The sequence below is a fragment of the Mirounga leonina genome, unplaced genomic scaffold (genome assembly GCF_011800145.1).
Source record: "Mirounga leonina isolate KUSES-001 unplaced genomic scaffold, KU_Mleo_1.0 Mir_151, whole genome shotgun sequence".
Lineage (NCBI taxonomy): Eukaryota > Metazoa > Chordata > Mammalia > Carnivora > Phocidae > Mirounga > Mirounga leonina.
This window is the reverse complement of record NW_023270377.1, coordinates 10,544,156-10,564,633: the sequence shown is the minus strand read 5'-3', so window position 1 is coordinate 10,564,633 and position 20,478 is coordinate 10,544,156. Positions and strand designations below refer to the sequence as shown.

The 20,478-nt window shown below is 39.1% G+C and overlaps 1 protein-coding gene across 1 annotated transcript in view; it reads left to right on the top strand.

Moving 5' to 3' along the window:
- Positions 1 to 20,478, top strand: part of DAW1 (dynein assembly factor with WD repeats 1) — a 50,217-nt gene that overhangs the window by 12,986 nt on the left and 16,753 nt on the right. Inside the window, exons 2-7 of the mRNA XM_035006575.1 lie at positions 4,686 to 4,758; positions 8,162 to 8,306; positions 9,725 to 9,783; positions 12,266 to 12,388; positions 16,068 to 16,167; positions 20,198 to 20,305. Coding sequence (XP_034862466.1) covers positions 4,686 to 4,758; positions 8,162 to 8,306; positions 9,725 to 9,783; positions 12,266 to 12,388; positions 16,068 to 16,167; positions 20,198 to 20,305 — 608 coding nt within the window. The remainder of the gene's footprint in view (positions 1 to 4,685; positions 4,759 to 8,161; positions 8,307 to 9,724; positions 9,784 to 12,265; positions 12,389 to 16,067; positions 16,168 to 20,197; positions 20,306 to 20,478) is intronic.

Here is a 20,478-nt window from a genome sequence, read left to right as displayed (position 1 = left end):
TCTAGAATGATTTTTCAGTTCTAAAATGTTATACTTCATGACACAACAGCTGCTTGGGTTCACCTACTTAGGTTGTGCCAAACCCATGCAGTGCGATTGTGTTGAGATGAATTCCTCCCAGGATTGTAACTGTGCAGTTGGGTGAGTGGTGATGTCTGACACTGGGAAACAAACTCTGTAGGAGAAGTAGGATTGAGGGGGAAGATCCTGGACTTGTTTGAGGTACAGGTGAGATATCCACACGTCTGGAACTCAGAGGTCTAGATGGGAGATTACAACTGGTAATTGTTGGCATACTGATGGTAATCAAAGCTGTGGGTATGGGTGAATTTATACAGAGAAAAAAATGTAAAGAGAGAGTTCCTAGACCCGAACCCTAACCTAAATCACTATTTAAAGGTCAGGTCTAAGAGGAGGAATCAGTAAAGGAGAATGAAAAGTAACAAAGTAGAGAAAAAAGACAGATTTCATAAAAACCTATGGAGAATTGTATTTGAAGAAGGAGGGCGTTGGTCATGGTGTTGATTATCTCTGAAAGTCCATGTGCCATAAAGATAAGGACTGTCAATTGCATTAAGCAATTTGGGGACACTCATCCAGTCATCTATCAGTTAGCTTGTATTCAACAAGCACTGTTTGAACAGTTCCTGTGCACCAAATTTCATGGTAGACACCAGGGATAAAGAGAAGACAGGCCCAGGAGTGCATAGTCTAGTGAGTCAGATGTGGAGAGGACAGAAAACAGAAAGATCATAAAGACAACGGGGAGGGACAGGCACCACTGAGGGAGAAATGAAAGCCAGAGAGGGGAAGGTGTAAATCCATTTGACAGTGTTGTTTGTACTTGAAGTTGGCTAAATCATGGGCTTACTGTGCATAAATCATCATGACTCATTCCTAGGAGGATCTTCCTGGGAGTATAAAGAAGCATATGGTTTCAAAGATGTTAAAATCTCACTGAGGAGAGAAGGCATAGAGGCAATTTATGTAATACAAGGTGACTATGTGTCACAAGGCAATATTTGATTACTCATTAGATAATAAGAACTACTTAATGAGTTTCTAGATGCCAGGTGCTTCATATACATATTATTTCAACTAGCAAAATGAAGATATTATCTACAAATGAGAAGACTGAGATTTAAAGAGATTACTGTAACTTACCATGAAATAAGTTAGGACTTGAGCTGGAACTCAAACCTGGATCTGTTTGATGCCATGTGCATGCCTTTTCAACTCAGCCACATTCTATCTCAATGGTTCAGTGCTTTGGAAAGTAAATACAGTGTTTTGGATGGAATTTCTTATTTTCTCTTGATCTAAAAGGCTTCTGGAATCACATCTGTTATATCAAATTTATGGAGTTAAGGCAGTGATTCTCAAATTGTAGGAGGACCCTTGGGGGCTCTTGTGTCTTTTCAGTGGGGCCTCAAGGCCAAATCTCTTTCCATAATAGCAGATACCATTTGGATTTTTCATGGTGTTGACATTTGCACTACTGGTTACAAAAGCCCTGGGAAGTGAAATCTCTGGAAACTTGCTCCACATCAGGCGGCAGCAACAAACTTTCATAGTGGTCATTGTATTGCTCACTGACACAAATTGCTGATAGGAAGAAACACCCTCAGTTTCACTTAGGAATGCCCTTGATGAAGCAGTAAAACTTACTAATGTAGTCAAATACTGACCTAAGAGTACTTGCATTCTGGCTGATGAAATAGAAAGTTCTCATTAAGCCCTTCTGCTGCACAGTGATGTTGGATAGTTGTTTTGAGGAAAACACTTGTGTGGTCATGTGAGCTGAGAGATGAACCAGCCATTTTCTTCATGAAACACCCGTTTTATGTGAAAGACTGAAAAACAAATGTGGCTTTCAGACTTGGACATTTGGAAGACATTTTGTTTGGAAACGAGCAAAGTGAGCCTGGAACTTTCAAGCCAAACTGTCAGCATTTCTTGCCAGTGATAGAATTCGAGCTTTCAAGCAAAAATTAGAATGTCAGAAAACTTGTATCTACTGTCATGAGCTGGGCAGCTTACTGACACTGAAAGAGTTTTCTGATGATAGATATTGGTAGTGACATTAACAAATGTGATTTTTGGGGGGATATTGTATGATGATATATGCCAACATTTAGAAGGTGTGCATAACTCAGTAAACGAATAATTTTCGGATGTCTGGTGCATGATGTATAAACCATACATGAATAAAAGATCCTTTGAGTGTGAGATACACCAATGGATTTTAATGTAACAGAGTATGAAGAGTTAAGTGATGTGGTTTCAGATTCTATATTGCAACCGATCTTTATGAATTACCACTTGTTAAGCTTTTTTTAAAAAAGATTTTATTTATCTTATTTTTTATATTATTTATCTTATTTATTATCTTTTTTTAAAGATTTTATTTATTTATTTATTTATTTATTTATTTATTTATTTATTTATTTATCTATCTACAGAGACACAGCAAGAGAGGGAACACAAGCAGGGGGAATGGGAGAGGGAGAAGCAGGCCTCCCTCCGAGCAGGGATCCCAACGTGGGGCTCGATCCCAGGACCCTAGGATCATGACCTGAGCCGAAGGCAGATGCTCAATGACTGAGCCACCCAGGCGCCCCACCACTTGTTAAGCTTTAATATAGTATTAAAGAAGATTATCCATGATTACTTGGAAATGCAATTAAAATAATTTCTCATTTTCCAACTACATATCTGTGTATGACCAGATATTTTTTCCATATATTTCATCTGAAACACTGTGTAGGAACAATTTGAATGCAGAAGCAGAGATGAGAATCCAGCTGTCTTTCATTCAGCCAGATATCAAAGAAATTTGCAAAAGTGTAAAATGATGCTACTCTTCTTGGTTATTTCTATAAAATATGTTATTTACATTAGCATGCTATGACTTTATTATTGTTATTTTAAAAGTTTAATAAATAATTTAAAAATTTCTCGACTTTAATACGTAAAATATTACAAAAACAAAAACTCTTTGGTGTCCTTAATAATTTAAAGAGTGTAAAGTGGTCTTAAGGCCAAACTTTTGAGATCCGATGGCCCATATTTATAGAGGTAGTACAATAAAGTGGGTAAGAGGCTCTGTTCAGGTTTTTTTTTTTCCCCCAGTAAATTATCTCTCTGTTTTTCAGAATGAATATATTCTATTGATCTGTCTTCAAGTTCACTGATTCTATCCTTTGTCATCTCCATTCTTCTACTGAGCCTACTCAACAAGTTTTTCATTTTGCCCATTGAACTTTCCAGTTCTATAATTCCCTTTTAGTTTGTTTAAAAAACTTTTATTTTTCTGAGACTTTTTTATTTTTTCATTTGTTTCAAGTGAATTTGTGAATGGTTGCCAAAGTATTTTTGACATTCCCTTTAAAATCCTTGTCACATAATTCCAGCATCTGATTCACCACCATATCTGTGTTTGTTGATTATCTTTCTCTGGTTCTTGGGGTGATGGGTGATTTTTTTATTGTATACTAGGTATTTTGATCTATTGATTGTCTTTTCCTGTTTATTGTATCCTGGACATTTTGGTTCTTATGTTAGGAGACTCTTGATCCTATCTGAATCTACTTTGACAGGCCTGTCACCATGTTTAGATTTAGCATAGAGGTTCTGGTCTACATTGTGGGCTTTAGTTCCAATGGCAGCTTAGTTTCATGAGCGCTTGCAATGCTATTCTGGTCTGCCTCATTTTTCTGATGCTGTTAAGTCTCCTGCTCAGTTCCAGCTGGTGCCACCTGCAAAGTGGAAGGTACTTCCCAGTATGCCTGCTCTCACTGAGTGACCTTCTGGGGGGAGGGGCCACGGGGGATAAGACTCTAGGCCTGGTGACACCACTGGTTGAAAGGCAGGAAGACACTGCTTCGGTGCCTGATTGTGGAGTGGGGTCTGGGATATCCCAGGACTTCATTGCTGCCCCTTTTGCGGGTGGATGAGGCTGCCCACCAATGGCTTGGGTGAGGAATGGGGACTGAGTGATCCTGGGACTTCCCTGTGGCTGCTGTAGACAGATTAGATGGCCCCCTGGGGTCCTAGCTGAGGGTCTTGAGGAGGCCTGGGTCTTTGTTGCCAGGCTGCTGCAGGCAGATCCGATTACTGCTGGGGCCCAATTTTGCAGGGGGACTGGGACAGCCCAGAGCTTCCTTCCACTGGGGGATCAGACTGCCTAAGGAGCCCCAGTTGTGGAGCAGGGCTTCTGGCTCCCCATTAGTTCTTTGTCTGACTTCTCTTTGCCTGGTCCTTTGGCCACAGAAAGCAAGCTTTGCTGTTGCTTGTTTTTTGTTGTTTATGCTTTTTGGTGGTTCCAGGCTGCAAGTCGCTCTGGTTTCCAGTTTAGGGGTATATGGGAGGTAAAAAAAACCCAGGGAACTCACCACACTGTCATTGCTCAAGTCCTGAGAACTCTAGCCAGTTTACCCTCTACCCAACCTTCAGTTATTTTAGCATTGCCTGTTGAATAATTTCAAGGGTGTGTAGCTGTATTTAGAGGAAGGACTAGGGAAAAATGAGGTCACACAGTCTTGTTTTAGAATCAGACATCACTGTGTATGCCAAGAAATTAAAAAAATTAAAAAACAAATGAAAAAAATTATGGCAAAGTAGATTAGCTTTTGACATTGGTTGTCATCCTAAGTGTTTTATAACATGTTTGCTTATTTTTATAGGAATTATGTTGGAATATGAAAAGAGTGGAGAATTGAAAACCAAATCCATAGATTTGCTCAACCTCAGTTCCAGGTAAAATAGCTACGCAATGCAACCTGGGTTTCATATCCAGATTTTTTACTGGAAAACGCTGACACAGGGTGATGTGTGGATGAGCTGCATGAACTCAGACAATACTTTGCTACAACAGTGTCCTGTGCTGTATTATTTCCTGCTTGCTTCAGTGAGTTCTGCTTGAGCATCTTGCTGGGTGAGGGGGAGATGGGAAAAGGATCATCAGTCTGCCGTTTTTTTGGTCCTAAATAGACCAGTTATTGTTGTTGTTTTTAACATTTTAGTTTAGAATAGTTTTAGAAAGTTGTGAATATAGGAGGTCTCATATGCCCCATGCCCTGCATCCCCCATCATTAACATCGTAGATTCGTGTGGTACATTGGTCCGAATTAGTGAACAGGTACTGATACATTCTTACTAACTAACGACCATGTCTTATTCAATGTTTCTTGTTTTTTGCCTAATTATCTTTTTCTCTTCCAAGATACCACATTACATTTCATTATCCAGTCTCCTCAGGGTCCTCGCGGTGAAGAGGATCTCTCAGACTTCCCTTCTTTTTGACGACCTTAACATTTTTGAGGAATACTGGTTATTGGAATTTTAAGAATACTACTAAGGCTGTTACTTTCCTGGGAGATAAACATCACACAGGGCTGACTGCATTCCATCCTCCTCATTAATTGTCATGGGGCAGAGTTAGGAAATCCTCTTGTGAGATCATACTGCCCAGAATTCATTCCCTTTAGGGAATCCTATGCAAAACTCAAAACAAACAAACAAACAAACAAACAAACAAACCAGAAAGAAATCCTAGGCAAAACTCCACTTCAAGAGACAGAATCAGATTAGTGATTATCCTGCAGAAGCCCATGTTCAGATAAGGTAAAGATATTTTGAGTGAGAGAAAATTTTAAAATAGGACAAAAATACCACGATACGTGTTTCAGAGTTGTTGATCCAGTGAAATAAGTGATTTTCCATTGTAACTGTCCTTCTCCTTTGTCATGATTATCGGGGAGGGGAACAAAGGCACGTCTCACATAACCATAGTTAAATAGTAAATGAGCTGCTCTCTAGTTTTAAAATGAGCCCCAGCAGCCTCATGGCTCGTCAGAGCTGCGGCCACTCGAGGGCTCTGGAACTTGTCTGAGGGTGAGGACAGGGTGTGGCTCGGATGGTGATGGTTTACGTTGAGTCCTCTTCTTGTTCCAAGTGACCACACACAGAAGGTACTCAATTGTTTATTTTTTAATAAAAAAAAATGGTGGCAAAGATAATGGCATTGAATTTCATCTACAAGTCATTGTTTTATCTATTTTCAGGTAAGACAAGGTCTAAGATCAAGTCAAGATTTCAGTTATTTTTGTAACGGGCACATATTACTGATTATGCCAGCATGTAGACAGTTCCTTTGTTAGACATTCATTTATTGAGTCCATAAAGATGTTATTTGCACCTTCTACATGCAAAGCTCTAGCTTAGAATCAATGAGAGGCTATAAGGAATCTTGATCCCTACCTCAGTGAATGCGTTGTCTAGTTTGAGAAACAACTTGTACCAGAAAGAACATCATATGAGTGGCACAGATTAATGTTTATATGAGAGAATAACTTCCAGCTAGAAATGCAGAAAAACACAGATTTTATATTTTAAAAAGTGTAGATCCTTAGGATGCTGTAGTCATGCTATGTGGTATATAAATGTCAAGTAGAAAAATGTATGGATGTTACTTTTGGTTCTGCTCAAGAATCTGGAAGAATTCTGCATATAAAAACATTTGCATGATATGAGACATACTGGAGTTACCGTATTGGAAATGGGAAATTAGAACACCACAGGGTTGGGATGTACAGATTAAATATCTGGTGAATTTAGATCTTGCTGGGGAATCTGTTTTGATTTATAACAGTGGTTGGTAACCTTTCCAAGAGGCTTTATCATCTTCTTAATCCTTAGGAAACTGTGAGTCCTTTGACAACTGACTCTCTTGGAATTTATCAAAGTCATCATTATAAACTGTCTCTGATTCATTTCTGGTCTAGATATTCATTCCTATCCCGATAGATTGTATTTCTTGAGAGCTGGGACTGTAACTTTTACCTTCCCAGGGCCTAAGCAACAGTAGGGTAAAAGTTAGTGGGATGAATAGTCTTCTAGCTCAGTGCCTTGTAAGGACTGGAGCTCAGGAACTGTTCATTTAGAAGAGGAGAGGCATGCTTATCTGAGTTTGCATTTCTGGGAAGCAGCTGTTGAGACAGAAGTAGGAGAGGTAGGTGGGTGACAGGTTATTGAGAAGTGACATCTGTGACAGGAAGCAAAGCAGAGTTCGGCATGAAGAGCCATTGACCATGATGATGCAGATGTGACAAGTCTCTGCCAACCCACAGGGAGCTCTGGATAAAGCTCACTGGTGAGAGTCCCTCTGGGGGCAGAAATGGCCAGGATCTTGCACCGTGCACTTGTTCAGCCCTGGGCTGAGGGCTACTGGAGGAGGGCCTGCCCGGGGCTCCGGGATCTGATGCTGAGGTGGATCCTTAAGGAGCTGCTGCTGGAGGCTGTCAGCTGCCTAGGCAACCCCACCCCCCATCCCAGCGGGGCCATGAGTCTGTTCTTGAGGGAGGGGATGGACAGTGCATCTTTGATACATGTTTGTGACATGTTTTTTGCAAAATGACCTATTTTGGCTGCTTTGTGGCTTATAGACATTATTCTTTTTCTTGAACAATTATTATCCTGGACTAGCAAAATTGATCAGCATTGCTATAGATTATTTGAGTATTGGGGGAAACCTTGACTGTACTTTTTTAGGGACTTTTTTTTTTTTTTTTTTTTTTTTTTTGGAAAATGATGTTATAGTCCATACGAAATATTAATCATCATCATTCTTTGAATGTCCATTTTTGGTTAGGTGCTTTCTCATTCCCTAAAAAATATTTAAAACTTAACCTTTTCAAACCTGAGTTTCTTCATCTCTGAAATAATTATGATAAAAGCATTAAATTGGTGGGTTGTTACAGGATTAAACAAGAGAGTGTATATAAGATTCAAAGTATAGTGGTACCAGGAACATTCTGTATATGTTCACTAAAGAGACAAAAGCAACAGGAAGAAAATAAAGAGCTCATGAAGAACCAGTATGCGCTTGGCCTTCTCAGGTGAGCAAATCAGAATCCTTGCACACCTTCCATGGGAGAATCTCGGTTTATGACGGTGCATTCGGAAGAACCTGAGCCACTTTCATGCAGGCTTGATTTCTTTATTGATTTGTATTTTTCCCCAGAAATCTCTTAGTAAAGCTGATGGCATTTTGACACTTTATAGATGTCCTTCATAATGCAGTGCAATTCTTCGTGCATTGCCTGTGTATGCAAATTTTTGCGTAGAAAAAAGTAACTTTTTTTTTTTTTGTGAATTTCAGCACTGATGTCAATGCCTTAGTAGAAGAGATACAGAAAGCAGAGCCTCTAATCACAGCTTCACGATCAGATCAAGTAAAGCTTTTAATACAGAGATTACAAGATAAACTCAGACAGCACAGCAACCACAAATTTTATCTTTTTAAGGTAATGCATGCATTAAAAAAAACTAGAACTTCAGTGAATTAGTTGTTTCCTATCAATCTGAGACAAAATACAGATTATATTTCCTCTTTATCTCTGTGCCTCACATATATTTGCTAAGACTAAGTCTCAACAAGTATCTGTTTGTTGACTGACTGAATGAAATTCTAACATTTATTTCTTGAGGAGTTAAAGAGAGATTTGTAGTAAGTTTGGCTGTTCTTTACAATGTTAAATTTAAGGGATGACCATTAAGGTAGTTTTAAGTTATTGAAAACTTAAAATTCTTTACAGTTGGAGTAATATTAAGAAGTTGTATTTCATGGTATACCAATATTTAATATTTTCTGCTTCCAGGTGAACTAAACTATATTTCAGTAAATTATTTATTGACATGACTTATATAATAATTTTAATGCGGTATAAATGTACCTATTTTTCTCTATAGCTTTTGCTATAAGTAAAAATATCACAAATATTGTCACTTATTCAGGACAGTTGTAGTTTTTCCTAATTATTTAACAATATTTAGTGGTTTATTCTAGTATTGTTCCATATTACACTGATTTTCTTCTTATGATTTAAATAAAATTATAAGAAAATGTAATTGTTATTTATATACTTGACATATTCTATCTGATACAAGATATTCAATCTTTTGTAGTCATCCCTTCAATGTATTATTGAAAGATGAAGAATTATTCTTATGGTATCTCTTTGTTCCAGCAGGTGGCACTATTTAACTTCAAATATGAACTCTATACATCACCTGACCTTGTAATTTATCCTCCAGAGGGAACATTTTTGATAGTGAAAGGGGACACTATTAATAATTATACTCCTGCAGTAGAAATAACTGAGACTGTCCCACCCTCACCACTCTATCTATAAACAGACTATCCAATTTATGTATGTTCATTCGATAAATATTTAGCATCCACCATGTGTTTGACAATGTAGAAAGATAAGTAAGATAAGATATACCCTGACCCTAGAGGAGCTTTAAGATTCCAAAAGTAATAACTAATTGTAAAATCTATATTTAAAACATATTTGGCATATTTCCTCTATATACTATTCATGCATATGTACAAAACCTTGTGCAGTACTTAAAAGAAAATATTAGAGATTAGTGCTATTTGATATCTTATTTAATAGCAGTACATTATCTTAAAAGCAAATTCATGGAAAGCACAGATCTAATTATGTTTTTGCAGTTATTTGTAACTATCAAATGTCTTATTGGTCTTAATGGTAGAAGGCACAATGTATTTTTTTTCCATTTGTTCAGATAGTGACTATTGTCCATTTATTTATAATTAAGACAAACTTGAATGTCTTCATTAGTCTGAAGTTAAAATTAATGAGTTAAACTTAATTTTTTTCAGTTTAAAACAAAATTGTGTTTTCTTTCATTGAAGGTTCTCAGAGCACATATACTGCCATTGACTAATGTTGCACTTAATAAATCAGGCTCATGGTAAGGTTCTCAAATTTAGTTATTTAAAATTTTAATTTATTTAAAGATTTTATTTATTTGAGAGAGAGAGGGAGAGAGCGTGCGCGCGCGAGAGAGCACGAGCAGGGCAGGGGTGGGGAGGGGCAGAAGGAGAGGGATAGGCAGACTCTTCCCAAAGCAGGGAGCCTGATGCAGGGATCAGTCCTAGGACCCCAGGATCATGACCTGAGCCAAAGGCAGGTGCTTAACCACCTGAGCCACCCAGGTGCCCCTAAAATTTTAAAATTTTTAAATGAAAAAAATTTATTAAAAAATTATTAGACTTTATTTTTTATAGTGGTTTTAGGTTTATAGCAGAATTAAGCAGAAGGTACAGAGATTTGCCATGTACACCTCGTCTCCACACACCCTCAGATTCCCTCTTTCATGGCCCTACATTGACAGACACATCATTATCACTCGAAGTTCGTAGTTTACATTAAGGGTCACTCTTAACTTTCGTACATTCTAAGGGTTGACAAATGTATAATGACAGGGATCCACTATTAAGACATCACACAGAGCAGTTTCTCTGCCCTGAGAATCCTCTGTGCTCCACCTCTTTATTTCTATATTTCCATTTCTATTCTTTATTTCTAATTTTTAACAACCAAGGAATAAAAATTTCTTTTTTTAAATTAAACTTGTATATATTTAAGGTGACAAGATTTGAAATACATATACACAGTAAAGTAAATGTTACAGTTGAGCTAATTAACATATTACCTCCTCACAGTTACCACTCCTTGTGTGAAGAAAGCACTTGAAATGCATTCTTTCAGCATATTTCCAGTATTCAATCCAGTATTATTAACTACAGTCATCGTGCCTCTGCATTGTGTGTCTAGACTTACTCATCCTGCATAACTGCAATGTTATACTCCTTGACCAACGTCTCTCCATTTGTCCCACTCCCCAGTCCCTGGTGACGACTGTTCTACTCTCTGCTTCTATGAATTTGACTTTCTTTTTTTTTAGACTCCACATATAAGTGAGATCAGACAATATTTGTCTTTCTGTGGCTGGATTATTTCACTTAGCATAATGTCCTCCAGGTTCATTCACGTTGTTGCAAATGGCAGCATTTCCTTCTTTCTCATGGCTGAATAATATTCCATTCATTCCTTGATGGACATTTATGTTGTTTGCATATCTTGGCTACTGTGAACAATGCTGCAAAGAACATGGGAGTGCAGATATCTCTATGAGATTCTGATTTCACTTTTTGGGTATGCACCCAGAAGTGAGATTGCTGGATCATAGGGTAGTTCTATTTTTAATTTTTTTTGGAACCACCATCCTGTCTTCCATCATGACTGTACCAATTTACATCCCTGAAGAAGCTAAGAGGAAATGCTTAGAGAAGAATCAAAGACACACTGCCTTGTCGACCCTTTCGTTTATCTGGGTTTCAATGTCAGGAGTTGTGCTCAACTTTTATCCTTCCCACTTGACATAGAGACTGACTTTCTAATTTTGTGCATTTTTTCCCCCTGTGTTGGGCAAGTATCTTTCCTAGTGGAATAGTTAAGGAATAACTAAGATACTATTATTTTACTTTAAAATTTGAGAGGCCAACATACTAATTATTCCTGTAGTAGAATAGTCATGTAAAAGGATTGCAAATCTTAAGCAAATATTCATCCAACACTTACTAGTGTGCCAGTCATGTTCCAGGTTTGCAATGGCAGTAAACCAGACGGGTGGAAGGACTAGCATGTATAATAAAGGAAAACAAAAATGAGTTTCTCAGAGACTAGCAAAGAGGTCAATGTGGCGGCACAGGGTGTGCTTTGGGGTAAAGTTGAAGTCCCAGAGACAGCCAGTGTTGCAAGCCTTGTGGGCCATGAGCAGAAGTTTGGATCTTCCTCCAGATTGCTAGGAAGCCATCTGAGGAAGGCTGAAAAATAACTCCAATTTCAGGGTGGAAAATAGACTTATAAGGGCCATGTGTGAGCCAAGACTCATTATAAGATGGTTTCATTTGTTGAGGCAAGCGATGGACGCTGATGAGAAGTGGCCACCCTAGGGGTGTATTTTGAGATTGAGCTAACAGAATTTACTAATAGATTGTGTGTGGGATGTGAGGGAAAGAGAGGAGGGATGGTGCTAAGATTTTATGGTCTGACCAATGGGAAGAATGATGCTGTTTATCGAGGTATGTTAGAGTTTCAGAAAATGTTACTGATTAACGCTTTAACTATTAATTATTTATATTATAAGAATGATTATTGGCAGTATTACTCTATTTTATTTAGTGACTCCTTTTTGGGTTAGGGATAAATTGGAAAGTTTCTAATCAAAGGATTTGGATATTGTTCCCAATTTAACTGTTCTGCATCCACAGTTTCCATTGTAAAAAGCAAGATAAATGGGCTTACAATCATGAGGGTAAAAAAAAATGAGGTCTTTATTAACACACTGCTATTGTCACTTTGTGATTCATGTATATTCCTTGTGTTAGCTTTATCACAGGAAGCTATGATCGGACATGTAAAGTCTGGGACACTGCATCTGGAGAAGAGCTTCACACCCTGGAGGGCCACAGGAATGTGGTCTATGCCATAGCATTCAACAATCCTTACGGGTACAAAGACATTCACTCACTCACTTATTCCTTATTAATCCATTAATTTGTTTATTCTTTTCTCCCTCTGTTTATTGGGGGAGGAAACAAAAAAAAGACCTAAAATTTGTCAAGTGCCTGATGTGTGCTTTGAAAGCCTTCTCAATACCTTCTTCGGTGCTTAAAGGAGTTTTGGGACAGGTATTACTGTTCTCATATAAAGTATATAAAGTTCAAGTACCCTTCCCGGGATCACACAGTAGTAAAGAGGAGAGCGAGAGTCCAAGTTCAAGCAGAGCTGAGCTCCTTCCCTTGGGGGTTCCTACTGATGTTTATAGCAATGGTTTCTGGAGACTGTGACATACCCACATAACATGGTCTACCTTGTTTAGAAGTTAATTTACAGTCCTTTAGCAGGAAAAAATGTGTATAGTAACATGCTACATTAACAGTACAAAATATAATTGCATTTTTCAACCAACCTCTAGTTAACTGATTCAACAGATTAAGTTAGTTCTCTAGCTATCCTTCTGCTCCCTGAATGCTTGAAGCAACTGGGCCACCCACTGGGCCACCCACTGGTATGCCCAGCTTCTTGTCCCGCTGGTTAGGCATAAACTTACCAAGAGTTAGTTGTGTTTGTCCATCAGTCTGCTTATGTTGGATGTGCTTTCAATTGTAATTATAGAATTTAATTGAGTATTGCTTAAACTAATGAAATATGAGTGTGAAAATAAAGCTGTTGTTTTTTTGTGAAAACGTAGATAAGGCAAATCTTTGAAAAAATTACTACTAAATGAAGTTGCAGATGAGATCAATGTAAAAATTAGAAAACACATTGAAACATTTATAAAACCTTTGTATTCAGATTGTTCTGCTAGTATGTTTATGTTCTCATTCCATTTTTAAGAAAAGAACTGGAAGTGGTAGAGGTTGGATATGATTTCTGGAAGACAAATAACGAGCTCTGGTTAGCCAAAGAAAAGGCCTTGGCCTTGCATATTTGAGTAAAAAATTTTAATGTGTGTCTTTTTTCTTGATGGCTCACTTTGACTTTTTCCATTTGCCAAGCTGTTTCAATAAATATAAGGTATTATGATGACTAGAACAAAACAGCAATGGTTTGCTGCAAGGAGAAAGATCCATGTGATTTCTCCTGGTAGAGACTTTGAGGATGATATGGGGTTCAAGCAGAAGCGTGGAAGATGGAAGACATCTTCCTCAACAAATGAAACAAATGGAAGGGGAGGACATCCTAGGTGAGGGCACCCTGTAGCTCTGGAGGTTAGGTGGGACTTCATCTGGCTCACCCAGCACCCCCAGCTCCCTAGTGGACATTTCCTGGTGAGAAACAAAAGAGGGCAAGATCAGAACATTCTGTGTAGTTCGAACTCTGTTCTGGAGGACCGAGTTGTGGATGAAAGCTTTGTGAACAAAAGAGGGTCTCAGTGAAAGTGCTGTTTCAGGAGGGCTGTTCTGGCAGAGACAAGGGACCAGAGGGTTTGGAGTGGGATGAAACAGGAGTCAAGGAGATTAGTTGGAGGCAGATAAAGTGATAGATTCAGGAGAAGATGAAAGCAGTGTAGGATAGTGGTAGGAGCAATAAAGGGAATTTTATAAAAATTTGATGCACTTAAGAGTTGAAATTTTATACCATAAATATTAAAAACTTGATATGTGGGTTGCTAATGTCATTATATCACTTTAAAATGTAACACACTTTTAAAACACAGTAATTGTGATGGCACAGTCAAACTTAATTGGTAAATTAAAATGATTAAATATTCCAATTGCATTACCAAAAATTTAACTGTGATATATGCAGTTTTACATTGTAGACAATGATAATTTTTATAATACCTTATTGCACCAACCTGTGGGAGAGAAAGATTTTATTGACATTATAAATTATAATGTTTTACTTCTAGTATAATTTCTACTTTAATTGCAATGTTATTTAAAGGACTTTAAAAGTATATTCTTTATAATATAATACCATATCCTATAAAGTCCACTTAAAAGATATGATATTTTTGCATGCCTATCTGAGAACATAGTTTTTTGGGGGATAAAGAGGTAAAAAATGCTTCACCTTTTGGCCCTTTTATTGGATTCTACCAAGACCCCCTGATGAAAAACTTGCTTGTCCAATTACATAGTCTGATGACTTATGTATGGATTAAAGCAGCATTTTTCCATGGCATTTTGGGGCATTGGGGTTTCAGCAGAATGAGTTCAAGATAGCCACCAAAGAATGAGAGGGAATGTGTGTGTGTGTGTGTGTGTGTGTGTGAGAGAGAGAGAGAGAAATAAGAGAGAGAGAGGAGAGGGAGAGAGAGAGAGATGAACTTCAGCCAGTTTAGTGTTTGTGTGTTCTATACATTAGGTCAGGAGTAAGCTTTGATTCAATAAAGTAATTCTAAAAAAAGATGTAATCAGTATTATCTTTTATCATGTAGTGGCATATGGATATAGACAGCAGTGTGTGATCAAACAGGAATTAATCGAGAAACAGCAGGAACCTGAGACAATATGTTTGAGAGGCAAGAGGGTTGGGAGATGGAGGGAAGGAGTAAATAAAGAGCACACAGGGCTCTCAGCATGTCTGGGCAGAAGTTGGTGGACATCAGCAGCTGATGAGGAATGCCTAGACTGGATGGAGAGAGAGCCAGTGCAGACTTTGGGTTGATAACCAGTCTTGAGTGTTAGGAAGCTCTAGGTGGGTTGGGTGGGTATTCTCCAAAACAAACTGTCCCCGGAGCATGGACAGAAAGGACCTCACTCCCTTTAGTATCAGAGACCACAGAAACACTATGTGGGTGGCCTGAGAAGAAAGGAGAGATACAGGGCATCAGGGTTATTTTGGGCAAATTATCAATTCTGCAACTGTACCAAGCATATAGAATTTGCTTTATGATATGTATTTGGGGTCTTAAGACCTTTCACACTTTTGAACAATGAACTTGCACTGTAATTGATGACCCAGTTTAGTGAACACTTTGATGACTTGCTGTAAAAGACAGGGGTCAACGGTAAAGGAAAAGATTTAGTTCCATGGTCAAAGGTTAAACAGGCCAACCTACTCTAATCTGTTGGATGTTGACTGTAACTCTGCTCTACGGTATACACTGGAAGCCTCTTGTTTGAAAGGGACTAGTCTTTACCGTATTTCCTCTCTAGACACTCCCTCTTGTTCAAGGACCTTAGCTTTAGAGTAATATTGGCATTATTTTCCCAAGGAGACACTAAGTTCTCAAAACCTTATCTAGCCATATGGTTAATAGGATTTATATCTTTTCATTCTTCTTTTCAATTCAACATTATCCTAGCCCTACTAATAGAATTTTTCTGTGTCCTTGCAGCTCACACATTATTCATTTCCATTTGATAAGAATTTTCTAAACTGAATTGTGTACCATATTCACTGTGCTAATTTAAAAACTTATTGTAATCCCAAACATAAATTTTACCTTTAATGTAAAATATTTAAAATTAAACATTTAAACTGATACTATTGAAAAATTAGACCTTAATTTTGTTGTCCACTGAAACAAATGTCAGATTGCTTATTGTTTTAAAAACAAAGTAAATTCCTGAGTAGATAGACCCATGTATTAATATCTCTTGTCTTAATCAGTGTATCATATACTGTGCTTGAATTTGTTTTCAAAATCCACATTTTTTTTTTTTTAAATCTTAGTGACAAAATTGCCACTGGGTCCTTTGATAAGACTTGTAAACTATGGAGTGCAGAAACGGGAAAATGTTACCATACCTTTAGAGGTCATACAGCAGAAATAGTGAGTATATTTATTTTATTATATTTTTATGTTACTCTTTTTCTTTCCTTTCCTTTCCTTTCCTTTCCTTTCCTTTCCTTTCCTTTCCTTCCTTCCTTCCTTTTCTCTTTCTCTCTCTTTTTAATAGATTTTATTTTTTAGAGCAGTTTTAGATTCACAGCAAAACTTAGTGGAAGGTATAGTGATTTCCCAAATACTCCCTGCCCTGCCCCATACATGTCCCATTATCAACATCCCCCACCAAACCTGTACATTTGTTATAATTGATGGACCTACATCAATACATCATTGTTATTTCTTTTTAGTAGTCCATTATACAAATAGTGGTTCTACCTTTATGATCAATTTTACAATTATATCCAGTATTTTTAGTTTGTATATATTTTACATGGAGGTATTAATGTAATATATAAACTATTTGAGCTTTTATATCTTGCAGTTATTGTCAAAGACCCATATCCTACATTGACTAAGAAGATATGTAATAGGATAAACATTTGAGTACAATATCCAACCTCACCTTTTCTTTTTCAGTGACTTGCTTTTAAAGGACTGATGATGAATCCTTTATTCTAAGAATAAGGTTCTTAGAATAGCTTTTAAAGTAACTTTTTTATATCATGTGAAATATTTAGGCTGGTTGTTTTCTGGATATCATTAGAACTCAAATTTGCATAAATAGTTTGATACTCTAAATAGCTTTTGCTATTGGGAAGACCTTGCCCTTGGCCAATTCTGTGTTACATCTTATAACAATTAGTGAGATAATTGTCTCCCTATGGGACAAATGATAGCTTTTAAAAATAACCAGCCTGCTTATTTTAGGAGTAAAATTTATTTATATTTATCTTTTGGATTCATGGTGTATTTATCCAATAAGGGCTCATGCTATGTTTAATATTTTGCTAGCCACTGGGGGATACTGCACTGCAAAATTATAACTGACCCATTAAATGGCATTCAATATGCACAAAAGACAGCTTTGTGCTAATATATAAGCCCTTTACATATATTAGCTTAGTTGCACCTCATCACAACCCTGGGAGCTAGATATTGCCCCATTTTACAGTTGAAGATGCCAGGGTATAGAGAGAGTAAGTTACTTGTCCAAAGTTGTAAGAAAGACATAATCCTCATTCTCACACTCCCTTGGAATTTTGTAAAAGTTTTCTTTATATGTAGTTCCGAGGAAGACTTTGATGTCAACAACATCAATCCAATAGGTATTTACTAAATATTGACTATGTGTCGAGCGCTGGACTGTGTGCTTGGCATACCAGATAGAATCACACATGGTTCTTGTCCTGCAGGGATTTTGTAGTTCAGTGGAGGGAGTAGAGGCATCAGTAAATAAGTTCAGAGATGGGTTGTAGGGTGCTAGGAGTTGGTGGGGGGTTTAGTGTGGTCACCCTCCAAAGGAGGGGGGTGTTAAGGAAAGACTGTGCAGGTAGATAGCACATTCTCCCGGCAGTGAGAGCTGCACTGGTCAATGCCCAGAGGAGGTGTGCAACCGGGGTGGGTGCTTTCAGACTCAGATGACTCCATGGGCCAAAGCAGCACTTGCCAACATTCCCCCATGATGACATGCACAGAGTAGGTCAAAAGGGCTGGGCAACACACTTGCGGCGGGGGGCTGCCTGCTGCCCATGGTCAGAGGTGCTGGCTAAGGATCCCTGGTGCTGTCCCGCTGCCTGGGTTAAAGGCACCATGTCTTGTGCCCCTGCACCCCATTCAAAGCCATATCACGTGGTGAGCATGATCGAAGTGGGGAAGGCTGGCAAGGCCACAGTATTGATTCATATGCTGCGCTAAGGAGTTTGGACTTTATCCTGTGGATAACACCGTGCTGTTGAGACTTTTTAGGTGGGAGGTAGCATGGTCATTTTTACTCTTTGGGGAGATCCTTCTTGTGGCAGCGTGATGTAAGATCAGAAGTAGGGGCCAGCTGGCCATCTTGTTGCAGTCCAAGCAAAGATGACAGAGGACTGTCGTGAGGCAGGTGAAGAGAATGCGAGAGAGGCTGGAGTGGAGGAGTAGGATGGGGTTACCAGGCAGCTGTGAGGTGTGAAGGAGAAAAGGGGCCCCAGGGTGATTCCCTGACTTCAGACAATGGCAGGGCCATTCACCAGTTCTTTATATAAAAAGATGAGCCGGTTTGTGGTCATATGACTTGCATGTCTTAGATTGATCCAAGCTGCCTGTGTGATGTCCACACAGAGGCCCTTTGGGGCTGAACCAAGCACAAGGTCGGGGAAGGAGACGTGGGTGCCTGAGTCACGGGCATCGGGGTGGCCGTGGGAACCACTGAGAATTGCAATTTCTGAAAGGAAAAGGGTCAGTATGGGGAGAAGTGTGATGGCATCTTGAGCAGCTGGAGAAGAGAAGAATTCTCCAAAAGATACAAACAAGAGATAGGAGGTAAAAGAAAAAAAGCAGAGCACTGTCAAAGTTATCAAGAAGGAAGAGAATAGGGTGCCTGGGTAGCTCAGTCATTAGGCGTCTGCCTTCGGCTCAGGTCATGATTCCAGGGTCCTGGGATGGAGCCCCACGTCGGGCTCCCTGCTCCATGGGGAACCTGTTTCTCCCTCTGCCTCTCCCCCCTACTCAAATTCGCACTCTCTCTCTCTCTGTCAAAAAAATTAAAAAATCTTTAAAAAAAAAAAAAAAGGAAGAAAATATGGAGAACAAAGGAGTCAACACTGCAGGCATCAGGGAGGTTAAATGGAGTGACCAAGAGAGCCTTTGGATTATTTAACCAGAGTGGTTCCAGCAGTTGAAGTAGTGGGGGATGGGCAAACATGGGCAAGCAGTGATGATGGCACACTATTTTTCCAAGGAATTTCGTTGTGAAAGGAAAAAAAGGTAGCTAAAAAAGAGTACATAGAGTCAAGGGAGGATTTATTTTTATGTAGGAAGAGCTCAAGCCTATTTATAGGCCACTAGGAGGCATCCAGTCTAGACGGAGGGAAAAATTAGTGGGCACGTCTCCTCTAGGAGTGCAGGGAGGAGGGTGTCTCAGGAGGGCAAAGGGATCCCTCTGCACCTGACACTGAAGGGAAAGGAAGTGAGGGCCAGGTGAACAAGGTCCCCCCCATAGGTGTTTTCTCCGGGAAGTAGTAGGAGGCCAGGTTATCTGTGGGGTAGGGATGAGGACAGACTGGGGGCAAGAGTGGGGAAAGGGAGAATGTACAGGGCCAGAGGCACGTTCAAGTAGGGAGAGAATGGTGCTGAGGACACAGCTGAGGACAGAAGGCCCGAATGAGCGACACCTGTAATCTGCTAGGTGGTTTTCTTAAGCTGAGTGGTGAGGGAGGGCCAATGAGTGCGTGAAATGCCAGCTTGATACAGTTATTAGGAGTCTTATGGATGGTGCTGGGAAAAGACAAGGAGTAAGGTATTGAGGAGGCTGGCAGGAATGATGCTTCCAGGGTGTCAGTTGAATGAGGATGGGGTGCCAGGAAAAGGCAGGGGTCTCAGTGAGATGGAAGATATCCTGGGGGTGGCTTGGCAAGGATGAAAGTGGAAGCATTGGGAAATTGTACCAAGAGATGGATGTATGGGTAGTGAATTTTCTAGAAAATGTGACGTTGAGGTCCAGGGTGTGGCCACAGAAGTGATTATGAAAGGTTGTCTAGGGTCATGGGTCTGGGCTACTGGATTGACAGCTCACACGAAGGCCAGCTAGGACATGGAATTGAGACCGTGAGCCAATAGCCAAAGTCCTGGGCAGGTGATGGAGCAGGATGGAAAGGACTGTGAGGTTAACAACAAGGAAGATGGGAGCCAGAGAGCATGAATCTCAAAGGAGATGGGTTTGCTTTTATTCTTGCTCTTCTGTGGTCTAGATCAAAGCAGCCTCTTGCTTCAGGATTCAACCTGCAGAAAGCAGGCCACCCAAATGCCACCCTGGTATCTCACTGCAGAGAATTAGGCTGAACCTAAGGTGGTTGCATCTTGAAGCTTTTCTATACAAAATTAACAATTCAAAACTCTTATCTTTCTAAAATTTCTTCTCTTTCCTGCAATTCAGGTGTGTTTATCATTCAATCCTCAAAGCACATTGGTGGCTACTGGGAGCATGGACACAACAGCCAAACTGTGGGACATTCAGAATGGAGAGGAAGTGTTCACTTTAACAGTATGTGCATAATGTCACCAGCTTCGAGGGTTTTGCATTTTCCCTAGCCATTGCTTAGCATAAGCCTATTATTTGAGTTTGTTTTTATTCATATTCTTATTACAAAATGAGTTCTACGTCAGAAGATATTTTTGAGCTATTGGTTTTCAGACTGCAGTGAAAAGAGTTGTCCC